The sequence below is a fragment of the Ixodes scapularis genome, unplaced genomic scaffold, assembly GCF_016920785.2.
Source record: "Ixodes scapularis isolate PalLabHiFi unplaced genomic scaffold, ASM1692078v2 PGA_scaffold4__175_contigs__length_147842914, whole genome shotgun sequence".
Taxonomy (NCBI): Eukaryota; Metazoa; Arthropoda; class Arachnida; order Ixodida; family Ixodidae; genus Ixodes; species Ixodes scapularis.
The window spans coordinates 30,345,053-30,371,913 of record NW_024609879.1 but is presented as its reverse complement, the minus strand read 5'-3'; the positions used below and the strand labels follow the sequence as shown (position 1 = coordinate 30,371,913).

General features: G+C 43.3%; 1 protein-coding gene across 2 annotated transcripts; it reads right to left on the bottom strand.

Annotated features, from left to right (window-relative positions):
• Positions 1 to 3,041: 3,041 nt before the first annotated feature.
• LOC115332081 lies at positions 3,042 to 25,565 on the bottom strand. Of its 2 annotated transcripts, XM_040211224.1 has the most exons (7): positions 25,406 to 25,565; positions 13,919 to 14,011; positions 11,808 to 11,855; positions 11,192 to 11,331; positions 10,320 to 10,492; positions 8,393 to 8,603; positions 3,042 to 3,237 (listed from the first exon to the last, which is right to left on the bottom strand). In XM_040211224.1, the coding sequence occupies exons 1-7, from the start codon at positions 25,433 to 25,435 to the stop codon at positions 3,183 to 3,185; spliced, it is 750 nt and encodes a 249-aa protein (XP_040067158.1). In that variant the 5' UTR covers positions 25,436 to 25,565; the 3' UTR covers positions 3,042 to 3,182. The 2 variants fall into 2 exon arrangements, with proteins under 2 accessions (XP_040067158.1, XP_040067159.1); XM_040211225.1 differs by lacking the exon at positions 13,919 to 14,011.
• Between the last annotated feature and the right edge of the window lie 1,296 nt (positions 25,566 to 26,861).

Genomic DNA, 26,861 nt, shown 5'->3' with positions numbered 1-26,861 from the left:
GTCGCTACGCGAACGCCCGATTGCCTCCAGCCAAATAGCATTCCTTTCGGGGCGACATGGCTGCTGGAAGGCTCACTGTCGGGATCACGCATCTGACATCTCCGAAAAGTAGGCATTTGCACGCGCAAACAAGCAAAAAAAAACAAAAAAAAACACGTTAAGCAAGCAAAGAGGAAGACGAAAGAACCGCGTTATGAAAGCCAAAACCCCGCGTCAATTCCTATCACTAACATTTGCGACAGCTGCTAAACACACACTACTTCACTTCAAGAAGTCTCACTCAAGCACCTGGGTCAGCACGAAACGACGAAACACTGATCACTTCGGCGAAACGATTAGTCCAGGTAGGCGAGACAGGCGGGAGCAGAGACTTCAACGGCCATGAAAGAATGGCGAAGCGTCTGTTTGTATGAATCCAAACGGAAGTGCCCGTCTTGTAAACCTTTTGTAAAGAATAATAACTCTCATCACATGGGTTATTCTTTAAACGTGAAAATATGCCGCTCAAAAGGAAATTGCAACAAATAACAAAGGTTTAACAACCAAGATCTAAGCTGTCAATCAAACTCTTAGCCAATGAGAACCTTTTGGGATTGACGTCACATAATCACAACTTCGTGGCGCGCGACTTAAAACGGACGAAATAGCCGCAAACTAAAATGAGTCTCACACAATAAATATTGCTGTAAAAAATGTTTTTTCTTGCGGAAAAATTGTTTTTTGACATGCTTGTCCCAATTAGGCTATTTAAAAAAAAACTTTTTTTTCTTTGCAGTTACCCTTTAATTGCTTGATGCACCACCACCACAAGCTATTTTGACGGATGAGCCAGCTTGACACTAATGCTGTCAGACTGGATTTGCAACATCATTCAGATGCAACTATACATAAGTATACTTTGTAGATTGTTTTCTAGATATAGGCCACAATGGGTTCAGGTGAGGACAGACAAGAGGGCAGACAAAACGTGTCACGAAGTCAATCTGCTTCCTTTTTGTAATCCTGTTTTCCTTGACTTGGGATTGCTTTAATCATAATATGATCGTTCACCAGCTCGCCCATGCTTTACCACTCAATGTGGTAAACATAGAGGCTGTTTCACCTACCGTATACATCCGATTATAAGTCGACTCCGAATATAAGTCAACTCCCGAATATAAGTAAATTTCTTCAGACTACGACACGAAAAAAAAAGTTTCTCATACGAGTTAAGGAAATTAGAAAAATTTGTTTATTGGCATGGAAGCATATTTACACGCAGAAATAAACGGTGGTTTACTCATCATCGCTCGACACTACGACGCAGTCACTGTCGCTAGAGTCCGGGTCAGCGCGCTCGGTCGGCTGAAGCGGCGTCGATATTGCGCATTTCGAAAAGGCCTCGCAAACCATGTCATTCGGTAATCTGTACCAGGCATCGTTGACCCAGGTCGCCATGGTGCTTAAAGACGCGCGTTTCACTCGGCCTGTCGGAGTCGTCGGGTTGTCTTCCCGGCTCAGCCACTCGTGAAATGCTCCAACACGATCTTTAAATGGTTTAAAACCACGTCGAGGGGCTGGAGAGCCGACGTCATCCCGCCTGGAATGATTGCCAGGTCGCAACCCGCATTCGCCACCGCCTTCTTCACGCGATCCGTAATGTGGGCGCGGAACGAGTCTAACACGAGCACGCTCCGGGGTTTCAGGAGCGCACCCGGGCGCCTGCACCAAACGAGGTGAAACCGGTTCGAGTACGGTCTCTTCATTAAAAAAGCCCTTCTCATTCACTCGAACAATAACTTTCGGCGGAAACACTTCTTTAGTTGGCAATGTCTTCCGCTTGAAGACGATGAAGGGAGGCAGCTTGTGGCCGTCTGCTGTGCAGCACAACATGACCGTGAAACGATTGTGCTCGTTCCCAGTCGTCAGGACGGGAACTTGGCGCTCTCCCTTGCCGGTGACAGTCGTCCTACTCGGCATGTCGAACCAGACCGGCGTCTGGTCAGCGTTGCCGATCTGGCCGAGCATGAGGGAGTGCTTCGTTCTCACTTCTGTTACGTATCGATGAAATGCCCATGATTTCTCTTCGTAGGCGTAGGGCAGCCGCTGGCAAACTGTTGTTTTTCTTCTTAAACTCGGGCCACATCGCCTCATAAAGTTTGTGATCCATTTTTTTTAAATCTTGAACTCGCTCCGTCCAATTTTCATTTCGTTGGCAACAGCGTGCGCCTTGCTTTCTATGTCGTCGTACGAGACGCTGAGGCTTCTGCTTCGCTGTTCCGTGACCCATCGCAGAACAACCTCCTCGACCGCAGGGTACTGGCCTTGTTTGGGGCCCCGAAAGGACCGACGCGCACCCGCGCAAGCAAAAAGTTTCTGCCTTTGTTGTCTCCATCCCCGCACGCACTTCTCTGAGACACCGAAGTGACGCTCTGCCGCGACGTTGTTCGCCGCCTCAGCGAACAAAATAACCTTCCTCTTGAACGCCGCGCTGTACTGACGCCTAGCTTGAGGCGGCATTTTCTTCCACTTCGTGAAGGCTACTGAACAGACATGTGACAAACAAGGGTCTGATATGGCCGCGGTCGCGTGCTTTTGCTTGTGTACCTAGGTATAAGTCCCTACGTTTCCTCCATGGAGTCCCTAGATAAGTTTATGATTCAACTGCAAACTCTTTCCTGATACAACTTTAATAGTTTCATGCGACTAAAGGTGTTATAAAGTAAAATTAAGATTTAAAAATATTATATTTTTGTTTTTAGAACAAGTTTATGCAGGTAATGGCTTAGCTGGCTCTCAAGCACCACGAAACTAGTTCCTTGTGAGGAAAAAAAAGTCCCTAGGATCTGTCGTTCGTCTAGACGCGTTTTTAGGCCTCGCGTATAGGTCGACTCCGCGTATAAGTCGACCCCCCTAATTTGAGATACCCATTTCCTTAAAAAAAGGTCGACTTAAATGCGGCAATATACGGTAATATTGAAGAAAAGAAAGTAAAAAAAAATGACATAAAGAACAGGCCAGCAGCATTTTGAACAGAACGCAGAAAGAAAGTCAGGAACCAGAGTAGTGCTATAAACCTTTTTATGTATCAGATACATAAAAATAAATAAAGATAGATGTTTACCTTAACAGTTTTTGACGTCCCCTTCGATGCCCCTCTCGATGTTTCTTTCGACGTTCCTTTCAATATTGCAGCATCCTCATCACTCGAGTCGGGCAACATTGACTCCAACAGCTCTTCGAGATCTCTGCGCACCGCTAAGAAGGATAAACACATATTATGGGTTACTTCTGAAACAACCCTTACTCCTTCCTATGAGAGGTGTACCATATTTATATTAATCGTCTACCGCATGTACCGGCCACTTCAATGTAGATAGACATATCCATTGTCTTGAAATGTGAATCCTGGAGCCAAATGCACTTGAGCCACCGGTGTGGCAAGCCTTCCATGAATCACCATAGCCACAATTTGGAAGTGTGCTGTGATGTGTGATGTGACGTGTGATGGAAATGAAAATGGTTTTAAGTTTTCATCTGAAAAAACAGTGTGTGTGCCCTTTTCACTATGTCGTGGTCTGTTGCTTAATCCTTGTTTGCAGCTCAATACCGCTGCAATACCTGTAAAATACGAGCACAAATTTTTAGGGGTTATTTTCGACAAGAAACTTACCTTTCTGGCTCACGTCAAGGAGCTGACGCAGAAATACCTGCGGTCGTCTAACATTCTCAAAGTACTTTCACACACATCCTGGGGGCCTGACAGGCGATGTTTCATCCGATTGTACAACTCACTGGTCTGTTCCCGTCTGGACTATGGTGCAATTGTGTATGGATTCGCACGGCAATCTGTCTTAAAAATGCTGGATTCGGTCCTTCCCCTTGGCTTTCGACTTGCCACAGGAGCATTTTGGACATCGCCTGTTTTGAGCCTTTATGTAGATACACATCAAATGTCTCTAGAGAAGCGCAGACAATATCTTAGCTTGTGTTATGGGTACGAAGTGAAATCTGATCCTATGCATCCATCAAACAATTCGGTTAACACCTGTGTTTTTGCGGCTTTTTGAAAACAAACCTAGCATTACACGCCCATTAAGCTTCCGGCTTCAGAGCATTTTTGCCTCCCTGCAGCTGGCTCTTCCTGAAAGTAACTTGATTAAGGAAACACAAACTGTTGCCTCTTGGAAGGCAGTAAGATTGTCATGTGATTGGTCGCTTACAAAATATAATAAAAGGTCAGTTAACCATCAGGTTCTTCACACGGAATTTTTTGCATTACAAGAGAAATATCAAGACTGGAATTTTTTACTGACGGGGCCAAAAGCTCGTCTTTCGTAGGTTCCGCAGTTTATTCGGAACACTTTAGTAGAGCGAGACGTACTGACAGTGTTGCAAGTATTTTCATTGCTGAGCTTTACACTGTGCTCATGGCGCTTGAACACATCTTAGAAGACCGTGTGAGGAAGGCTATTTTGTTCGTAGATTCCCAGAGTGCTCTACTGGCTTTATGTTCTCTTACCGTTACGAAGAATCGCCCCGTTTAACAAGCGCGTGTCCAAATGAATCGCGCTCTCTACTTGACCTTGATATAAAACTATGCTGGGTGGCAAGCCATGTAGGTATTCCAGGTAATGAGACAGCAGATAGATTGGCTGCCTCTGTTAATGGTGGCTTAAAAGCATCGGTCGGCCTACCTTATGAGGATTTTAAATTAGTTATTAAAAAATCAATTTATGAACTTTGGGAGTTAGAATGGGATCAAGAAACAGACAATAAACTACACAATATCAAGCCTTGTTTAGGATTATGGGAGAGTTCCCACCAGAGGAACCGGTTCCTCGAGGTCTTGATGTGCCGCTTGCGTATTGGGACACTCGTCTAAAGCATCTATATTTACTTTGTAATGATAATACCCTGCGCTGTGAGCATTGTGGCAAAACATTGACTGTCCTACATATTCTGTGGCACTGTAGGTACTTGGATCAAAAACGATGAGTATGTTTTTCCACTATTTTTAGAATCATCTTCCATTTTATCCCAAATTTTTGCTAGTTAATGAACCTCTTGTACCTTTCAACAAAGTTTTGGAATTTCTTAAATTACAGGCTATCTACACCTGTTATAACCCCTCCTTTTTCACGGTGCGTTTTTTATTTTCAAATAATTCCTTGTTGATTATAACTTTTATACTTACCTGATATGCATATCCATATCTTTTACACGATTCATGTTCATACTTTTAGCATCACCTGCTACTATAGCTCTGTCTTCTCCTTAACCCTTTTCCTGCAATAGTGTATGCACCTGGCGCATTTTGGCCTAGTTGCTCTCGCGCCATAAAACTCCAATCAATCAATCAATCCACAAGTGGCTATAGTGGCAATTATAAACCTAGGTTGGCAGTACCAAAACACCTGGCCAAAGACACCAATCAACCTAAATCCAGATTGTAAACCATCCATGACCATGTAACTAATAATTTTAAGAGCTGACTTTCAGGGAATATGTCTCCGTCTATCCCGGAAATGTGTCCATCCATTCCCGAATACAGAGATTTAAAGGGCCTCTCCTATAATTTTTTGACTGGTCGGAAACTTGTGCCGAGAGTGACCGCAGGCAACGCAATAACACTGAGAAACTACTGTATTTACTCGGATCTAAGGTCCAAAAATCGCATGCATGCTACAAACGAGTGCGACCCAAAACTGCGCTACCATATCGCCATCGATATTCCAAAATAGCCGCCCATTACGTGCTAAGAAGCTGTGTAGCCAGCTTGTGTGTTTCTTTCGTATCAGCGTGGAAGTTCCCAGTGCAAAGACCCGCCGCGTTCACCATGATGCTGGATTCAAAAGTAATGGGATATTGTGCGCAGAGAGCGATGGAAATTGGGCTGCATCACGTGCGATGGGTGAAGGATGCGTGGTGCACAATCTTGTCTGCCATGGTTATTAAGGCCTTCAAGAAGTGCGGAACTCCTAACGCTATGGACGGCACCGAAGATGAAATGCTTTGGGCCGTTGACAGCGATAAGGAGTCGTCCGACAACAATGACGAGTGATGCGTACTGCCCCACGAGCGCTGCACCGGATCGTCGCCATGACGACGACCTTGCCGGCGAGAGACAGCGCCGTTCATTTCATCGCAAGATTGAAGCATTCGGAATAAACCTTTGTTGTTCCAAGTGAGAAAAAGTTTAATTTCTGTATTTCAATCAATCAATTCTTTATTTCACATCAGAAACTGATGTAGGCTGCAGGGGCAAAAAGTCAAAAGTTTGACTTGACAAGGCCTCTGCAGCCTTACAATTGGCACACGGCGACATACTACACATGAAGTTATAATATTAAGTTTTCAGCTTTTAACACTAAGCAAATAAATAAATAAATAAATAAAAAAAGAACCAGAAGAACAGCATAAGTTAAACACGCTGTTAAAGATAACAAAAAAATCATATATATGTGTATATATATATATATATATATATATATATATATATATATATATACACACACATATATACATACACATATACACATGCATATACATACATACACATACACGCATACATACACACATACGCATCATACACACGCGCATATACACACATATATATAAGGCACATAGCATATTTAGGTACATGACAGGACTAGAAATGAAAATCGTACTACTTCAAGGATAACTGAAACATACAGAACACACGACCTCACAATACAAGCGAAATTTTAATACAGGAAAAAATTTCTAATTGTACTAAGATTCAGTCTCTCGATATTTGTTAAATTATGCTTCTGAAGTTTATTTAGAATAACCTACAAAATCTGGTGCATCCTTCACCCATTGCACGTGATGCGGCCCAATTTCCATCGCTCTCTGCGCACATGACGTTTTTCCTTTTTTTTCGGACCTCGAGAAAACGGTGAACGTTACAATCCAAGGCGTGTTATATTCGAGTAAATACGGTAACCGCTTTGCAAAATAAAAATTATTCGAGGCACTATAAGCAAACGAAAGTTACAAAAGTGGGCCACTGCGTGACATAAATGGAGATGTCAATTGTAGGCGCAAAACACGCGGCGGCTCCTCCACTGCCAGATCCACATCGTCGCTCTATAGTGACTCTAGCGTCGACTATCTTTGATACAGTGGAGCCTTGTGTTCCTTCGCCGCAGAGCTGCTGGGCAGTGGGCGTGCCGCCTCCCCAAAGCTGCGTATGCATTGCCGGCGCTCAGCTCGCCTCTCAGTGCTTGCATCCATGCATCGTCCCTTCATCATCGCCCCCCGCATGCCGCGGGAGTGACCGGGGTCCCCACTCACTGAGTCGAGTTTCGTAAAAGTGCATGAGAAGACAGCACGTGTGTACGATGCGTCGTCTGCTAGTTTGGTTTCAATTTCTGCGACATTAATGCCGCAGGGCAGCTCGCATGTCGCAAAGAGCTTGTTTTTGTTGTTTATTGTTTTTGCACTTTATTAAAGTACATTTAGTTTTTTTCTTATTCTTAGAGCTCAATAAAAACAACTTTTATAAATGATTATGAGGTAAGAACAATCACACTTATTATTCTACGCTCAGATAGAAATGTTTGGTGGACCTGGCTAATCGGGAAGGCAGCTCCGTTAAAGTCATCTACCGCGCGCGTTTAGCACCACGCTGCGCCACCATCGATACAACCGTTCCGTGCCTTGTCAAATAGAAATATGATGCACCATTCTTTTGCGGTTTCATCTTTCTTCCCCAAATCCCCCGAACCACTGAAAAGGCAGGGAGCGCAAAAAAGCAGAAGCATAATTATATTGTTGGAGGGGCCCTTTAAGCCAAAAGAAAACAGAGGGATTGCGTTTGCAAAGCTTTCACAAAACATAATGCAGTGTGCATGGCCAAGATGGTAGCACATTTAGCTCTCGGGCAGAAGTTCAATATTGGGCACCAGTAGTTCTTTTTACCCTCTGGTAGCTTGTCTGGAATGTCCCAATTAAATATAACCACGAAGCTTGTTTTTTCTAGTCTAGGAAATGTTCTTGGCTGTTGTATGTGTGTAACAGGAAGCACATGGTGGCTGCAGGCAGATAGTCTCGGGTTATAGTAAGGTCTTACTCGTCACGCTGACATTGACACCGCCAACGCTAGTCGCACCAATTTTATTTTGTTTGTGAGCACAAGTTCACTTATTAATTTTTTAGTTGTCTAATACTTCAGCCTTATTCTTCCTGTTAGTTTTCCAAGTTCACCTCAATAAATTTTTGGTTTTTCAAATAGTTTAAACTTAAAAAAGACTTGAACAAGGACAGCACATCTTTCAACTCGTTTTTAAGACATTTACCAACTCGATCAACTTTCTACATTACCAGATTATCTTTTGAAAGTTGACCCCTTGTCATTCATGTTAATATTTTGACACTATGCACTTACATGCAAGGGCCATCATTTTTGCGGGTGTCTCCAGCAGCCTCCCTTTCGCCCCATCTTTTCGGCTGGGCTCGCCAATCACGTTGCGAGCGCAGAGCTCCGCAGTAGTTTAAATGGACCAGGACAGGTCCTTTACGAAGCGCTGCTCTGGTAACTTGGACACCAAGTCGTCTAGCTCTAGCTTGGGTATTTTCAATCCACTGCCAAGGTGAACCTGCATTCACTAAGAATTTCCTTGTGAACACTATAATCTACGAATCTGGAAAACATTCTGTATAGTAGATTGCCACAGTTTGGCAAAACAGTGAGTCTTAGTCACATTATGAACCCGACGTTGAACTTCACAATCATACTGCCATATAACAAGGTCATGTGCCGTTGCGGGTTAAGTGCACGCGCCATTTTATTGTCACGAGTTTGCTTGGCTCCAAGTTTTAAAGAAAAGAGCCGAAACAAAGTTTTCCCGATATTCGAATAAAGACAATAACTGACCCGCCTGCGCCTTTATGTTAAAGAAATACAATGAATGCAAATAAATTCCAGGAGTATTACGGGCACTGAAACTTTTTTCAAGTGTACTAGGTCTTCAAGGGGCTGTGCAAACTCTATGTGGATGTTGACAGCACTGTGGTGGAAAAGTTCTTCATCAAAAAACAAAAAAAAAAAAAAACTTTCCATGGAAAGGTTTTTTTTTTTGTGATAGAAAAGGAAGAGGTGGTTGCTGTAAAACAAAAAAAAACAAAAATAATAGTTTTGTCTTGTTTTTTGATGAAAAGCTATAAAGAAAAACAGGACTGGGGAAATGAGACTAGAGAAAGAAAGTTAAAAAAACAAAACAATAAGGAACAAAAAAGAGGTTGAAGAAAAATCTAAAGGAGAAATAAAAAATTGAAAAATGGTAACATTTTAAGAAAACAAATTGTGGTATTGAAGTTCTCTGTCAGATAAGGCTACTGAGGGTGCGCTAATGCAAGTGTCCCCTCTGGCTTTGATGATTTAAGTCCCATATATCTCCCTGGCTTTCAGGTTGTGTTGTTGCTTGAGGATTCTGGTTTTAGGAAACGGATGCATTTGCAGTCTTGGATATGTGCGGCGAGGTGTCCTGCCGGAGATCATTTTAGTGAAAGGGCGTGTTTGCGTAGTCTGATGTTAACACAGCGGGCAGATTGGGTGACATACACAGTCCCACAGGAGAGCAGAATCTCATAGACGACCCCTATATGGCAGGTGACATACTTGTCCATGTGCTGAACCTTGCATTGGTGTTGTAGATGTTTCGCAGAACTGATCTTGGGTAGCAGCCTCTCGAAATTGTCTGGAGCGGATATAGCTATATTGACTCTGAACCTGAGGCTGCCCTCTTCAAATTGTGTGTTATTCTGTGGATGTAGGGAACAACAGCAGGCTGGTTTTTCCAAACAAGTTGTTCTTGTGATCTTTTAAAAGCTGCCATGCTTTCAGCAACATCAAACACTATCGAACTGGGATGCTCAGAGTCAACTAGTCTTTGAACTTGTGCCTCGAAGCTTCTCTTTGCCGAGTGTTCACAACATCTCTTCAGGGGCGCGTTCAGACAGCTTTTCACCATCCCTCTTTCGATTAACTTAGTATGGGCCGAGTCATATGAAAGAAGCCTTTTTTTGGACCGTAGGATATAAATTCAACACATGTGATTGCTTTGAAATAGATGCTTCTATTTCATCTGAATGGAGGAAGGTCAAACTTCTTTCTTTTACCAGGGACGGCAACACATACAGTGCAGCCACGGTCAAGACCTCTGTAATACCAAAAGTCATCATGACAATTACAGCAAACTGCCTATTGTAGGCATAAAATGGATTGAAAACAAAGGCAATGAATGAAAGCTCTACAAATACCCCCCAATTTTGCTCAAGAATGAATCCAAACTTATTTGTGCACTATGTCCTTCCATTTTCGGGACCAGCGTCCTCTCCTGCAGCACGACTCAAGGTTTTCGAAGAAGGCGGTAAGGTGCCGTTTCTTCCTGGCAGCCTCCGAGATGCGCAGGCGGCTGTCTGGTATCCCCTCCACCAGCTTGTTCTCTCTTGCGCAGCCTGTTGTTGCAGTGAGCTCCTGTTGGAGCTGAATGAATAAAAAGACAAAAATAATATCGACACATATTTAAACATTAATTTTGTAATGCTCCGGATTCACACCCCAAGACTACTTACGAAGGTGCCACACTCGAATGCGGAATACCTCTCCACAATCTCCATCACACTCGGGTTCTCACTCGTCACCCACAACCTCCATTCTAGAAAACGCCCTCACTAAGGAGTCTGTGAGGTAGGCAGCGTCAGCTGTCAACATCGATACTGCATTTATAACGTGAACCAAAAAACCAGTAATTAAAGATATAATTAACACATTCTAGTTAATTCCCCAAGAGACCGCAATAATTATCTACCTTTCTAATGTCTACCGAACTCGAGAGACACCCAGCGATGACGGCATTCAGCTAGAGATTTGCACTTTTTTTAAAATTCAGTTTACATTAAAGATAACACCGTGTATAAAAGGGAAACATGTAATGCTCATCAATCAGGCTCCATGCTGCACCTATATTAGAAGTCAAATGGACAGAATAAATATGCTGCAACTTGCCAATTTCTTTTAAGATGCATTTGTAGAGGGAGAAGTTAAAAGCATTCTTTGCAGTAATTTTTTGTTGGCTGTCTCATAATTACAGATCCAGAATAGCCTCAATTGCACAACAAATTTATATCATATAAAAATGCATTGCTAGCAACGAAGAACTGGCAAATATTCATTTAGAATTACCCAGTTGTTGCACCCGCAACATCTGTTGCTTCCGCTGCCTCAAGATGGTTCTCTTTGTTCAGGAGTTTCAGCTTAGAGTACTGGGCCAGGGTGGTCGAACTGTCCATGTCTATGTAATCTTCAAACCTTTCATCGTACGCCTGAGTTAATAAAATGTTGACAATGAGATTATGCTTCACAGCTGGTGCAATCATAACACATGAAGCTGCCATGAAGATGAGTACAAACAAATTGGCACAAAATCTGCATTTCTTGCACACATAGCCAATTAGATGTCTCCATATGTGATACTGGAGACCATGCTGGCGAGGCAGGAAGAAAATGACTAAAACATGCATTTGTGCGATGCAATTATGTCCCTAATTGTGGTCGTCAAGCTCCATCATTTACGGAACCACTGGTCATGCTCAAAATTTGCTATTGCCAAGACTGACCTACATGTAAACATAGGCAAAATTCACCAACAGTGAGATGGCAATTCATGAAACCGTTTACAGCATACAAGGACAATTATGGCATATATCATTACTAGGTCAAACATGGCAGTTCAGCGTGCAAACTGCACAGCAAGGGGGAAATAAAATTTAAATCTGTGAGCACAGTACAGCATGCTTACCTGAAGTATTAGGTTTTCCAGGTTTAGGTGGCCAAAGTGCATTAAGGTCTGCAGAGCCAGAAAAACATCATTGAGCATGTGAGAGCCAGAAACGGTGATAGTCCTACACGACTGCCCATGCTTACAAGGCACATTATCTCCATCAGTTCATGCTAAGCTGTAAAACAAATTTCAACATCTGTGTCATTCGTGAAGTATTACAAATCGAGAATAATGAAGACTTCTGCAGAAAAGCATACTATACATAGCACTTCATCCACACTGAAAATACTTCAGGAAATAATGAACTGCTAATGAAGTGTTTTTTTCATAACAGTTTTGGTCGAGGCAGACTTGACAGCTCGTGTATGTGACAATACATGGGTTGCACTGACGTCACATCACATACTTTTGACCACCATGTGAGAGGAGGAGAGGGAAGCTGCTTTTGTAAGAATTTTGAGCGACGGGTTAATCTTCTGGGAGGAGAATAGCGATGTCTGTGCAAATCTGGAAGGCACAAAAGATGATCCTGACAAGAGGGGAGGTCTTCCCGTCTTCTCTGGTGGTCATCGGAGCGCTCTTTGAATGACGTCACGTGCAACCCATGTATTAGAAGCCCGCCCGCCCTTTTCCTTTTTTTACTTGCTCCCGTTTAAGTCACTAATTTTATGTACATTTCTAACTACCACATTTTAGCTGGAGATGTGTAATTTATTGTCTAAAATAAGTTATAGCAGCCGGTGGATGTTAGAAAAATAAAATCTGGCCTTGTACAATGCAGGTGCGACTTATCACTCTTTTCTAAAAATTATATATAAATTAGAGATTTCAAAAATATCTGCTGCACGACTATCTCTTTAGTGAAATAGAAAGATGACACACCCAAAATTCTTTTGACTGACACTCCCAATGAAAAAAAAAGCTGTCACTGTCAAAATTTTACATCTTGCATTTATTTCGACATGTTCCAAAGCATAGAACAGCTAGTAGAAACAAAACAAACCCAAGGTAGGGAGGGCTAATGAAAAAGATAAATATGTCAGTACAAATCTGACTTCAGGCATGAAGATTTTTGGCGATATCAATAGGTATTGACCCCTAGTGCCAATACCTGTGTCTTCATGGTTTCCTAAAGGACCGTGTGGCAATTCTCTGGTGCTCCAGAAGCCAGGTAAGTGTGACATATTCACACTGAAGTCATTTGACCCGCTTCACGCTTCTTACTTTTACAAATATGAACACCTATTGTATAAACATGCGAGGCGTGTGCAGCAAGGAGAGCTCAAAGAACATGGCCGATTTCAGTGCTGCGCTGCCATAAGTTTCCAACAGTCGCATGCGCCTTGTACATTTGTCGTTACTTGTGAGGAAGGAAGGCACAATTTATTTCCTACTATAACATAGAGCACAGGCAATGTTAATAGCGCAACCGATGTTGTGTTCAGTGATGGCCAAACCATTGAAGGAGGGAGTGCGAGAGCCTAAAAGCTTGTACACACAAAGCCGAAACACGTGATTCGAGATATTCGTCGCGATGCGATTTTGTACGAAAACATGAGTAATACACCCCAAGATGCGGGGTCGTCACTTTTGTAAGTTAAAGGAACTCGAACTAATATCATTTTTTTTCCTAATAGTCATTGAGTTAGTTTTTCAGCTCCTATGTGTTACAAAGAAGCAGGTACATAGTGTTGTAACATTGTGACTTTCCATTAAATAATCTCCAATTCTTTTATAGAAAAGATTAATCTATGTATGAACTAGAGGTTTTACTGAGAAATAAACTCCTTCAATTCTGCACAAGTGATTGCTATGAACCAGAACTGTCACAAAACATGTCAAGTGCTTGCAACAACTTTATATTTTGTTCAAATAAAGTAACATCCCTACTGGAAGTTTGCAAACAATTTGTCAGCCTTATTTGTATTATCTCTGAAAGAACATAAAGGCCCTACTGCAACCTTGCTCATGTGTGGTTGCAAAGCACAGATAATGGTTTACTCTCATGAAGAGGAACCTGTCTGTTCTCTCTGCTGAGTGCATATCACGTGATGTCACGATTTTCTTAGGCAATGCGGTGACACACAGCTCTGCTAATAGGGTGGAAGAAATGTTCACGTGGTACAAACGGTCCTCGCTCTCTCTGGCTCAATGTCTGCAGAGCTTGGGTGGGTCGCTAACATCACGCACATCCGTCCGTGGACTTCTCCTTCGCGTGGATCCTGCATAAGAGTAATTTAATTCTAGCTTTCACAAGACAGCTCGAAACAACTGGGCCCTATTGACATGTGTTAAAGCACTATGCATAAAGTACAAGAAGTTGCAAATACCTGGGGGCACGCCATTATATATTTTCAGGACATGATTGTAAACCTGAGACTGGGGCAGAAAAGAACACAACAGAAGGTAGAAAAAGAGGAGGCAACGTCTCAAACTCAGCTGCAAAGTTTATTTCGTATACGCCTTATATACCACATCTCCAATGCCGTTCCTACAAAAAAAAACAAAAAACATGACAAGAGGACAATGACATTTGGGTATACCTTCTCTTATCTCCCTTGACCTCGGCTGCGAGACACTCGCACAAAGGGTCACATTCTAGCATAACCACGACCACCCGGCGAACGTAGGTGAATATCTACTGAACACAAAGAAAGGGTTTGACCTTCAAAGTTGCGTTTCCTCTAACAACTCACTTAGTCCAGAGAAACAGTACTAGACACTGCTAACAGCCGGAACTGGGGCCATCTCCGAAACTGAGAACATTGCCCTCCTACCACGAACCACAAATGGCTAAACACTGCGACTTTCTGGAACAAGTCTAAGGATACAGATGTAAACAACGCTAGTACTACAAAAAAAGAAAAAAAAAAAACAACAACAATCCTTTACAAGCATAAAAATTGTTTACATTCGTTCCCAAACTGCAATGACGCCTGACTTATACAGTTGCCAGACGTTTTTATACGAATCTTTTCTTGAACTATGCGTTTCATATCATTACGTTCTTTGTGAATTACTTCCATTTCAGACCAGTTGGCTTTACAATTATTACACTCTAGAAGGTGCCTGGCTAACTCGGAATCGGACGCATTGTTTTTCACATTCCATTTGTGTTCCGTCAGTCTATCATTTAGACATCTCGACGTCTGACCTACGTATTTAAATCCACTCTCCAAAGGAATCTCATAAACCACAGAATTCTCACACGGTACCGACTTTTCGCGATGTGCCTTCTGGCAAACTTCCTGTTTTGATTTAAAAGGTGTAAGTTCGCATAACTTAAAATCGGATGTGAACACTGTTTCTACGCCAAACTTTTTCGCCGACGCTTTTATGTTATGGGAAATATCGTGAAAATACGGTATAGCAACTCGTCGGTTCCTCACACTTGGTTCATCCCGCTTGTCTCTGATTTGAATAGAAAGTTGTCGTTTTAGAAGAGTTTCCTCATGCCCCGCGTCCTCCCGTCTACCCAATGTCTTTAAAGCTTGACTCATGAAATGGGTACATGACCTTTTTAGCGCATTACCAATTAATGATTTCGCAACTCTCGCCTTAATAATTTTAGAGTGACAACTTTGTTTGGGAAGCACCGGTTTAGCCATCTTCCTACCATATTCCCAACATAAGCCATTTTTCACCTGAATGCGCAAGTCCAAAAACTGCAACATGTTCTCTGGTTTTTCTACTGTGAAATGCAACTCCGGGGCCGTTGACTTAATAAGCTTTTCAAGATGCTCCGATTTTCCTTCTTCAAATGTGCAGAGAGGAGACGGCTTTGGAGATAGGGTATATAAGGCGTGTACGAAATAAACTTTGCAGCTGAGTTTGAGATGTTTCCTTTTCTTTTTATACCTTCTGTTGTGTTCTCTTTTCTGCCCCAGTCTGAGGTTTACAATCATGCTCAACTTACACCAGCTCGCCTGCACTCTATTTTTTTTTATTTTCAGGCTTTGCTGTAACAACTGTAAACCACTAGGGGTAAGGAATGCCGCCCTTGCCATGTGCAACAAAGTTCACTTTACGTTGCACGAACAATAGTGCAAAGTCTTGCAGCTTTCTGCTATTGTTTGGGGTAGTGGATCTCAAATAAGGGTCTGCAGACACTTTAGGGTCCCTGAAGGCCTTCTCAGGGTCCTCGAAGCCCTCAACCATGCAGTAAAATATTTTGTTTTGTTATATTTATGCTGTCTTGCATGTGCACCAAGTGACTAAAGTTGATAGTCTGTTTTACAGCTTCAAAGTTAGCTTGCATGCATTTAGTTTTTTTTTATTTACCCCTTCGTCATCGTAATCGTCTATTTTCCCCCCCTCCTCCCCGGTGGATGGGGTCCCCTATCACTTCCATTGATCTAGAAGAGGTCCCTTAAACATCAGTGGTTGAGAACCACTTGTTCGGGGGATAGGAACCCAGGAATCCTGGGTTGCCCGTTTTGATCTAGATGAGCATCGTACCGGCGTGCGGTCGTGTGTCACTGGTGCGTGATGCACGTTAAAGACCCCAAGCTAGCAGTTGTACTGCACTGGTTACATTTCTTATCTACAGCTGGGAGACAAGTTGAGGCAGACTAAATCCTAGGCTGTATAAACATGCACCCCAATTTTTTTTGTGCTATTGTTCATGCTTTGTTTAGTCATGGGTGGATGTTACAGGCACTCCAGGAACCTGTTTTGCATTGTATTGAGCATGGGACGCATGCGAGTTCGACTCATCTAAGAGACTGCCAATAACATTTAAAAAATAAACTCGATTACCCTGGAAGATATGTCATTTCTGGTAATTCAACCCCCAGGTGAAATGATTTCAATGTTCATCTCGATACATAAAAATAGAAGAGTCCAGTAAACAACAAACATGGTCTAAAAATAACAAAGCCTTACTCTTGACAGTGGCGAAAATTTAGAGAAAACCCAGCTCTGTTGGAAAGAGGTTTATAATGGGTTATTGTGGCTTTAATTTTTATATACAGTGAAGTATATACAGTATTCATTAATATGGATACCCCGCTATATGGACAAACGTTTTGGAGACAAACTTGGTCAACACAACCATTCTTGTTATTATAAACAACCTTTTGGAGGAACAGAGGTGTACATATTAACGAGACATCAATGTGCATGAGACATAAGCGGCTGCAAATAAATTGCACTTTTTTATGGCTCTCGTTGCACTGGCAAGCCCCTCGACAATACGGCGTGCACGTTCGTCTGTTCTTCGCACAGCTCATGCATTTGATGGTCCTCGACATGTGCTTGCATGTTATTGCTTACATGTGGTTTCAATGCTCAGTCGGTCTACAAAATGCACCTGCTCCCACAGAAATCCTGTCATCGACGGAAATATAACCTGAGATTACTGGGACAGAATTTTAAAAACAAATCTGCTGTGCCCGCCTCTTTCTTCTTGCGAGCCTGTGGTACTATTTAACTTTTTCACTATCCTTGACATTTCTTTATAGACACCTCCCCGGAGTGAGACATAACTCTGCAACAAAAAAGGAAAGCTAAGTGAACACCTGCGATGTGCGTTCACAGCCTCTGAGCACGGTGTGCTTAGTTACGCGATAGCTTTATAGCCCAAATTGCAGTGGTGGAAGTGCTGCACCATTTGTGCCAAACTGTACCAGAACCAATAACCTGCTACATGCTGCTCCAAAGGCTGTATTTGTGCACAATTTGCGTCATGTCTGCACTAAAAGGGAGGGAGCCGTTCTCGAAAAGGGAACTGAAAGTGGCATTGATGGCAATGCCACTGAAAATGAAGAAAGTACAGGTGTTTCTTTTTCGGATGCCTAAGTACTATGTGCAAAGAGGTGGGTTGCACGAAAATTTGAGTAGTAGCTTCAAATGATACAAACACGTTTATCTCAGCTTCACTTTTTGGTGTCAAATCTTGGTTAGGGAAGCTATCATTTCATAATAAAATTATACATATAGCTAGATTTTGGTTTTTTTTTTATATTGAAATCTTGTGGGGAATGCGACTGTCAACTTACTTTCAGCATTTTTATTCTCGTTTGTTATGAAACATATATCTTGAATCAAAAGCACACCACTCTTTTCTGTATAGAAATTTCATAACTTTTGTAATTTCTTTTCATAGTCGTCTGAAGCAAGTATTGTACTGTATGTTCCACCAAAAAGAAGGGCCATTTTCATTAACGTTTCTAAACAATAGCTTTTCTCAGCGGATGCACTTTTTGTATGATGTATTTTTATGTAACTCATTGTGGGATAAATTTATAAGGTTGAAAATTTGCATAGCATCCCTTCTCCAGTGCTATGAGTACGCCCTGCGAATTTCATATAAATAAGACAAATAGTTCAAAAGTAGCCGTTTCGAGTAGTTTTCCCTCCTAAAAAAGGTGATTGCAGGAGTGGAAAGGGAATACATGCATGCATTGCATGCCAGTACAACACAAAAAATGTATGAAGTATGCACCATGTAGAAAAACATTACCAACGGTTAAAAATGGGTTAACAAAACAAAAACGCATACCAACAATAACCTATAGTGCACTGATATAAATTCCTCAAATTCAAATGAATGAATAGCTTCATCAAAGCTGCTCTAAGTATCGATGGCGCTCAAAAAAAAGGAATATTTAGAACTATTGAGGTGACATGTATATGGTACAATATTTAGAGGATGGAAGCTATGAGTGTGTGATTGAGTAATGAAATCAATATCTTTTTCACGAATAACTACACTTAGTAGGTTGCAAGTAAGCATAATTACCATGCGTCTTCTTTTTCTTAACGGGACACACCTCCTAGGAGGGTCAACTTTTGAGCCCTTGGCTTGACATTATTGAAATTTACAGGGTAGGCTGGTGGTCATGCTAGAGGGTGCATAATAAAATTTCATGTCTGTCAGTTATGTGGGAAGGAAATTGGGGCAGCTTTTATCAGCAACACGCCTACATTGTTTAGTTAATCTCGTCGCAAAACTATCAAGATTTTTATTTGCTAGATATGTAGCAGAATGTCTAGGAGGTGCGGCTATGGAAAGCTTTTTGTAAAAAGTCACTTATTTCTATCAATTTTCTTTTCTGCAAAATTGGTCTACTTTTTGGTCTTCTGTGTCTTTGACAAAATGTCAACATTTTTTTTATAAAAGACATCCATAAAGTGATAAAAACGTTCCATAGCCACATTCCTTATTAAATTTCAGTTAAGAAAAGGGAAGAACAAGCCTTCCCTGTATTGCCATTATCCAACGATACATTGACTAAAATGGAATTTATACCAAAAAGTGGAACGGAGAAAAATGCGTTCAAAGTGCTCCAAATCCTAGCTTTTCTTTAGCTTCGGTGGACAAAAAATAATTTATAAAAAATTAACTATGAAGTGTAAACTACAGGGGCGGCTCTACAGGGGGGCAAGGGTGGGCAGCCGCCCCCCTTAAATTCCTGCCTGCCCCCCCAAAAATGCTGTCGGGGGGGGGGGGGGGGGGAGTTCAGTCCGCAAAGCGAAGGTTGTGGTTTCCTAAAAGGAAAGTTAACGTCGCACATTACGGGCACTAGCAATGGACGCGGAGCATCCGTCCTTTCAAGCCAGCCATCCGTCCTTGGAAGCCAAAGCAGGCAAATAAAATATAAGAATAGAGAAGCGCGACACTATTTTTAGAAGAAACAGCTTTAAAAGAGACATACCACTCCCGTCTAGCGTACTTTTCTTACTTTGACTGACTTCTTTCGGTGGAAGCGGGCCCTGCAGGACCACTTTGTCGAGAATAAGCTTTCTGGTTTTTGTGAACGATTCCCGAAATCCGGACGCGTCTCCCTCTTTTGGGTGCGTGCCATTGCCGCTTGACCTTCAGCAGCGGCACGGCGCTGATGTTGCTCGCGGATTACACCGCCCCGCGGCGGCCCCATGTGCAGGACTGAGCCGAAAGCAAGGTGGAAAGAGGTAAGAGACCTCGCTTGGTAGACGATGCCGGTTCGGCTGTTCGTCTGGAAGGATTTTACTAATGCCTTGGCTTCCACACTCAATAACGCGGCTGCGAGATCCACGAGTTCAACCTTGTAGGTATCATCCTACCGCCCAGCGTAATTTCCTTCCTTCAATTGGATTGTCTTGGTGTAAGTGGGCCCTCGATTGTTCCGCTCACTTCCTGGGGAATGTAATCTGTTCTAGGAAACGTGAAGGTTCTTCCTCTTTTGGGTGTGTGCCACTGCCGCGCGACCTATCGGAGGCGACACGGCGGCCATAGTGCTCGCGGAACGCACCGCTTGGCCTGCGGCGGCATCGAGTGCAGTGCTGCTCAAAACACGAAAGGACAAAAGCAAGGGGGAAAGAGGTGAGCGGGACTCTAAGCGAGGGCGTAGGAAACAACGCCGGTTTGTCTATTTGTCTGTTGGGATTTCCCAGTAGAATCTTTGGAGAGTATTCAGAAGGATACAAAGACAGTCCCAGGGGCGGGGCCATAAACTATCACCTGAACCAAACTGGCCCTGCCGGTCTCAACGTAACAAGCCATTCTCAAGGGCCATTCTTGCTCTGCTACGCCATGACGGACACGAAAAAAGTGCCTCAACAATTATGCTGCTGAACCGAACATGTGCAGCTGAGCCCGATTTCAAGACTCCGAAAGAGACACAAAATCGCAAAAGAGATCAACCGCAGATTTTTTTTCGTCTTCCAACAAGCGCGTCAAGAAGCAGGACGGCGACCCTTCCGAACCGCCCTCTTCAGGTTCAGAAAACCTGGTGATCGAGCAGCAGCGGAAGCATCATCCCCAGCCGTACAGTCTTCCTGATGGCCTTCCCAGCGCTTCTAGCGACGTCCATCATCCTTCGTCGGAACAAGGAACAGTGAAAGCGACAAGTTTTCTTCGTGCGTGAGACGAGACGAACTTGCACCGTATCGGAGGGAAACGACGATATTTCAGGTTAGTTGGACATTTCCAAGTGTAAAACAAAGTCGTCGCGGCAGCCCATAGTGAACTCTTTCCCACCGAAAAATGTAAAGAAAAAAAGACTAAGCTTTCAGCACCCAAGTTGATTCCGTTTTTTGATATTACAGTAGAATGTTCTCTACCAAAGCGAATGAGAAATCCACGTTTGGCAGCTGTGGCTACAGTTACCGGAAAAAAGCTCTGGACAAAGAATCTGGCTTTAAAAAGCACGAAACCTCAGTCACGCATAAGTCATGTCAAGATTCGTGGGTTTCCTACATAGAAATGAAGTCGAGAGGACCAGGCGAGTGAAGCGAACAAATTTGAGTTTTGAAAACGCAGTGCGATCCTCCTCGTGGTTTTTCCGCTGACGAACTTGCGCACGTCCGAGATAACATTTTTTTTTTAATGACACATTTGTTTAGAGTTTGCGATGTTTTTAAAATAATCTGGATATTCACTGCGCAAACTAAACGTCATAAAATTAATGAGGTTCCTATTATACTCAATGGGATTAATTACAGAAGAAACAAAAGGGGGGCATTTTAAGTACACAAGAGAGAGAATATGGATTAAATGATATCCAATGAAAACGTTTGATCTAAGTTCTATTGGATGCCTATATTCAGCGCTAAGCCCTCCAAGATTGCGTAAGTATACTTTAGGTGAGATTTCTGCTCGTCAGCAGAGAGATTATTTATGAAGGTAAACATAAACAACGAAAACAAGACCCCCCCCCCCCCCCCGCCCCCCCAGAATTCAGTATATTCATGCAGCGCCCCCCCCGAAAAAAAATTCTGGAGCCGCCCCTGGTAAACTAGTGAAAATTTCTGAAAACACTCTCTAGATGTTGGTGGATGTAAATGTAGCGGCAGACATGGTAGCCGTTCCTTGCATAATAGTGTGCCTTCAATTGTTTCTTGTCGAGAAAGAACACCTGCAAGAAACATATAGAAAATATGCGGTTACTGTACTAAAATAATCCCCACATAAGAAGTTTACCCTTCAAGATTCTAGATCACTATCCTTTGTAATTCGGCATGACTTTAGGCGGCTCCTGCCCATTGGCGGCTGTTTTAGGGGGGGGGGGCTAAACACATGCCTTGCCCCCACTTTGAGAACTAGGGGGGCAAGCACCCCCCCCCTTGCCCCCCCTCCCACCCTGTTGGTATGCTTATGGGTTCAAATCGCCTAAACTATGTTTGCAGTGAACCAAAATCATTTCTTCGCGTAATAAGTTTATAGTTTCAAAAACGGTTATGATAGATAGTTCATCTAAAACAACAAAGAGCCAACAACAATAAATTGAGGTTGACAACCTTTGCATCAGCCACTTCAGTCTAAAAGGTTTCAAACGACCTACACTCAGAAAACAACTAGTGATGAATAAATTAAATATAAGTACATATGCTAGAAGTAAATGTGTTTCATCCAACACTTAATACGAGCTTATGATGTTTAGGAAAACATGTCACGTTACCCATGTGTGGGCTGTTTCGCTGCTGTGTTCTTTTTAATGCGATAGTGTTAAAGAACTTGTGTCGCAGAAAAGCTGGCGTCGCTGGCATGACGGGAAAATCTTGATTGGTCGATAGGGTCACGACGTCACAGTCACATGACCTTCAGAAGGGATTTCAAACAACCCAGAATGTGAAATGAAATTGATTAAAACATGACATGTCATGTGCTGCATGTCTCGAATGATTTAACTTTATAAAGTAATCCATTTATCGTAAAGAAAAAATTGTAAGAATTTTAGGCAGGATTCGATTCCACGACCGTTCAGTTGCGGGCCAGACAGGCTACTGACTAAGTTACGCAAGGCTTGCTTGCACAGCTTGCAGCTTGGGAATGAGCGAGAGATACGTTTATATATGCCTCCCTATGAAATGGAAGTGAGGCGACAGGACAATCGAGAGATGTGTTAGCGTCTCCGAGCATGAGAAGCGGATGAGAAGGCGATGTGAGCAGGGCCCGATAACGCTATCATGTTCCATTCTTAAAAGCTGATGCTGCTTATTTAAAAAAAAACGTCAAAAGACTGAGCTGTCGACGAAATGATTTGTTGATACAACAATCTGCCGCTGAAACATAGCGTGTCGATGAAACGTTGTTTGATAAACTGATTGCCACCGCTCTTGAGGTGGCTTTTGGAACATTACAATAATGATCCACGTGGCAAGTGCCGTTTTTGCTTTTGCTCTATTCAAAGACCTTGCAAAAAGCCTTCTGGAACTTGCCTCTGACCTACCGGATATGCTTTCTCTTTTCTGGTCAACTGATAGATGTATGGGAGTGCAACGATGTTTCAGTACTGAAATATTTTCTGCCAAGCTTTTAAGCTTGATTTAAGGTTAGCCATTTACATCGAGGATTTCTAGGCTGGAGAGGAGAGGAGAGGGGCATACAGATTTAAAAGAGAACATACCGATTATTTAAGCCTAAAAAGGCCCTATTGAAAATTCCATCAAGCTATGTAATTTGGGACACTGACTGCCAGTCAGCAGCGTTGGTGGAACGTGATGGACCATCAGACGTCATCTGATGGTCATCAGATGACGTCTGACTGCTACTGCCAAGGGAATTTCATCAACAAGGGCAGCATTTATGTAAGAGTAAAGCTATACGCACTCATAAATATCGTCAAATGCCTCAATAAAACAAAATGTTCTAGAAAAAAAAAAAAGCAGCACCACCACGCATTGAACCCGCGACCACATGCGTACAAATCGGACATCCTAACCGCTATGCTACGCCACCGTTAGAGAAATTCGATTTGACTATTCGTTTTATACGAAATGCTTCGGCTGCAAATGCAGTTAAGTCGTCAGTATGTTATGCAAAGCGCTCGTACATCACTCGCCGTACTTCCGTTCTACTCACCTGCCATGTAGAGTGCTTTCGCGTCGTAGAACGATCCTTTTGTTCGCGCATCACCGGCCCAGTAGACCTGGTACACCCTGTCGTCTTCAACTACACCGCTAAAGTCCCTTACATCGTCGGAACTCACAACAGGCTGGGTCTTGTCGAGTAGAAATTCTACTAAAACATAAGACATTGTAGAGCCCGGGCAGGATCGACAGGTCGGAGCGAGCGGGCAAACAAAACGAGTCGAGAGCGATCGTTCATGAAAGCTCGGCGAAGCCTCTATGGGCGAAGCGAAGTGCGAAGTGTCGTGTTCGGCGCTTCGGCGGGCTTCTGATCAAGGTTGTCGGTCGGTTGCGTGTCATATCTCTAACGTCAGCGGTTTTATGGGCTCACGTCCCAAAATCGTTTTCTCGTGCATAGATTACTTTTCGTATTCATAGATTTGACGAAATAGTGGTATCCGAACGAACTTTACGTCCTTTGACCGTACGTCTGTCTGCACGTCAAAGCTTTCTGACGTACAGTCAGAGACAATCGATGCACAGTCAGAATCACCACCAAGACATCCTGATGGCATTTCGCGGCGGCCGACTGCCACCAGGAAACCATCAGAAAGCCGACAAGCGGGGTCTGACTGGAGTTTGACTGTCGGTCAGAGTAACTTGTGGGCCAATCAGACATGCTTGACGTACAGTCAGGCACAGTCAGCGGTCCACTAGAAAACATTGACTGCCAAACAGGGTTACATTGATGGATTTTTCCTTCGGGGGGGCCTGCAGGGACTTTTTTGCTGGTTTTTAATTTCCACCGAACCTGAGCGCACTGAACGTAGTAACTTAATGAAGCCTTTCTTTTCTCAAATTTCGCTTTATTTTAAGAGTAATAGGCAAATTAAAATTACAAAAACAAGCAAAAAATAACCTCCTTCATGACGTTTTTGGTTGCTTGACTGGCCGTGAACTAGAGGAGGGGTAGTGAGCTCAGCGAGCACTCACGGCTGCCGCACTTTGTGTAAATGGCTCAAGAGGGCGCATGTAAGCATGTTCTGGATAGGCTGTTCGAAGTGGGCAGTCAGGGTGGCTCGCATTGCATTTGCTGCGTGATTAAACACTAATTTGGCATGACACTTCATTGGCCACAAACGACAGCAAACACGGGGTAAAGATCAGTTTGAATCGGGAGCCAGTTAGCACTGCCATACTGCCAAAAGGGCCAAACTGCAAGCCAATTGCTGCTCTCCAAAGGCCTTCGGAATGCTCGGAACCGGTCGTATCCTTGACTGCAGCGCCGCCGCGTACATTCGGGACCTTTCTAAGTTTGCCGGTGCCTGATTCCACTACAAATTTCTAGTATGCGCCGCCTTTTCCACCGCTTGGTGGCGGGCATGTTGATGGGTCATTTCTTGTTTCCGTACTTTATAAACTGCATCTGTTTTTTTTTTCTGATATAAAATATCGAACAAAATATAATTTTAGAAATAATTGAAATGGCTGGTGCCACTTATATTTTATATTTCGACTAAAAAGAAGCTTTTGGCGGCTCTGATCAGTAGAAAGGCCAGAACCTAACACGTCACGATGTCGTCACATATTGCATGCTTTCGGCACCGCGGGTCGCCCCCGTAGGTCGAGGACGTTTTCGCATCGTCCGGTTAAAATATGACGCACTGATATTTAGTTACTCTCTCCGTGCCCGCTGGCTTCCCCGAACCCCAAGAGACGTGGAAACCGCAAAAAAGGTTGACGCTTAAATATGATTGCAGGACCCCTTTAACGCTGCTGTTATCCAGCAACGCCGTAGTAACCTCAAAGCCGAGCACCAAGCTAGGCCACAAACTTGAGCTTACGTCTGGGTTGATGACGACGACGTCGTCCATATACCGCACCCCTCTTGCCAGGCGACGGTTGAGCACATTGCGCCTGGTCTCCGCCTGGGCATCCACCCAACACCGTGGCAACACCTTGAACACGAACACCGTGGAGCTAATTGTCCTCACGAGCTCCACGAGGTTCTACAAAGAAAACAATGTGATTAGAAGTGGCCATTCTACAGCGTGGGTGGAATGGGTAGAATACATTTTAACTGACCGCAAAAGTTAACTTATCAACGCATTGCGCTGCGACTTAGAATGCGATACCGACAGATGGCGGAAACATCGTCCGCCGACGCAGGTTTCGCAGGGCCGCCGGGTCGGGTTTTAGTTCTAGCGGACGGTGTTTTAAAAGTTTTTGTTTCTCATCCCTCAGCGCGGCGTGCATATATTATGTACGATTTTCAAAGTGCAATTTCCAGCCCCTTCTGGGGGTATGGGAGAGCTCTTTTCATAAAGATCGTCACGTTGAAGTTCTTCTTTGCCGTTTAAGAATTGGGCATACCCGTTTGACTCACCTGCACCTGCTCTGCGATGAGGATGTTAAGCTTTGCGACAACTGCGGTAAAGCTGTGACTGTCTTACATATCCTGTGGCATTGTAAATCTTTAAATCAACAGCGCCGATTATGTTTTCCAGAACTTTTCCGAGATCACCTTCCTTTCCATCCCTATTTTCTACTTGGCGACCAACCCTTGGTGCCGTTCAATCGAGTTATAAATTTCCTGCATAAAACTGGCCTTTTACACCAGCTGTAGCCTGCAGTTCTTTTGGATTGCATCTCTAAGCTCCCTATAAAAACCTCTGTTTTGGCGCAATATGGCCTAAGTTGCTCTTGCGCCATTAAACGCCCAATAATCAATCAATCAATCAATCAAAGTGCAATTAATTGTTTATCTTCGCCTCGATATCCTAGCAAACCTTCCGTGGCTCAGGTTGCGCCTTCTGTTGGCAGCATGATCGCAAGATCAAGTAGAGGCGATCCGTCTTGGATCTTCCATAGTAGATTGCAAAGAACAGCTCTTTCTTTTTTGATTGAGATGAGTTTATCTATTGTTCTTTTAGCGAAAAAATACATCACCTTGCTGCACCTCTGTACATAATCGCATGCGTTGAGAAACCTTTGTGGCCAGTTTAAAGTGCGTTCTATCCCTTCCACCCACGTTGTACATTCCCAGGCAAAAGCAAAGCAACAACATACCAGGATACCCTGGCAAATATCCGAAGGGTCCCGTCCGTCACTCAGGTCATTGCCGCCGACGTAGATAACTACGAAATCCATGGATTTCAAGTGCCATTGCTGCACCTTCGCCAAGAGAGTCACAACATCTGCACCTCCGACGCTGAAGCTGCACGTGCAAACATGCTGTGCAAACTGAAGGCGGTTCCTATTTAAAAACTTCAGTTGACTATCGCCTACTAAAACTCCTCT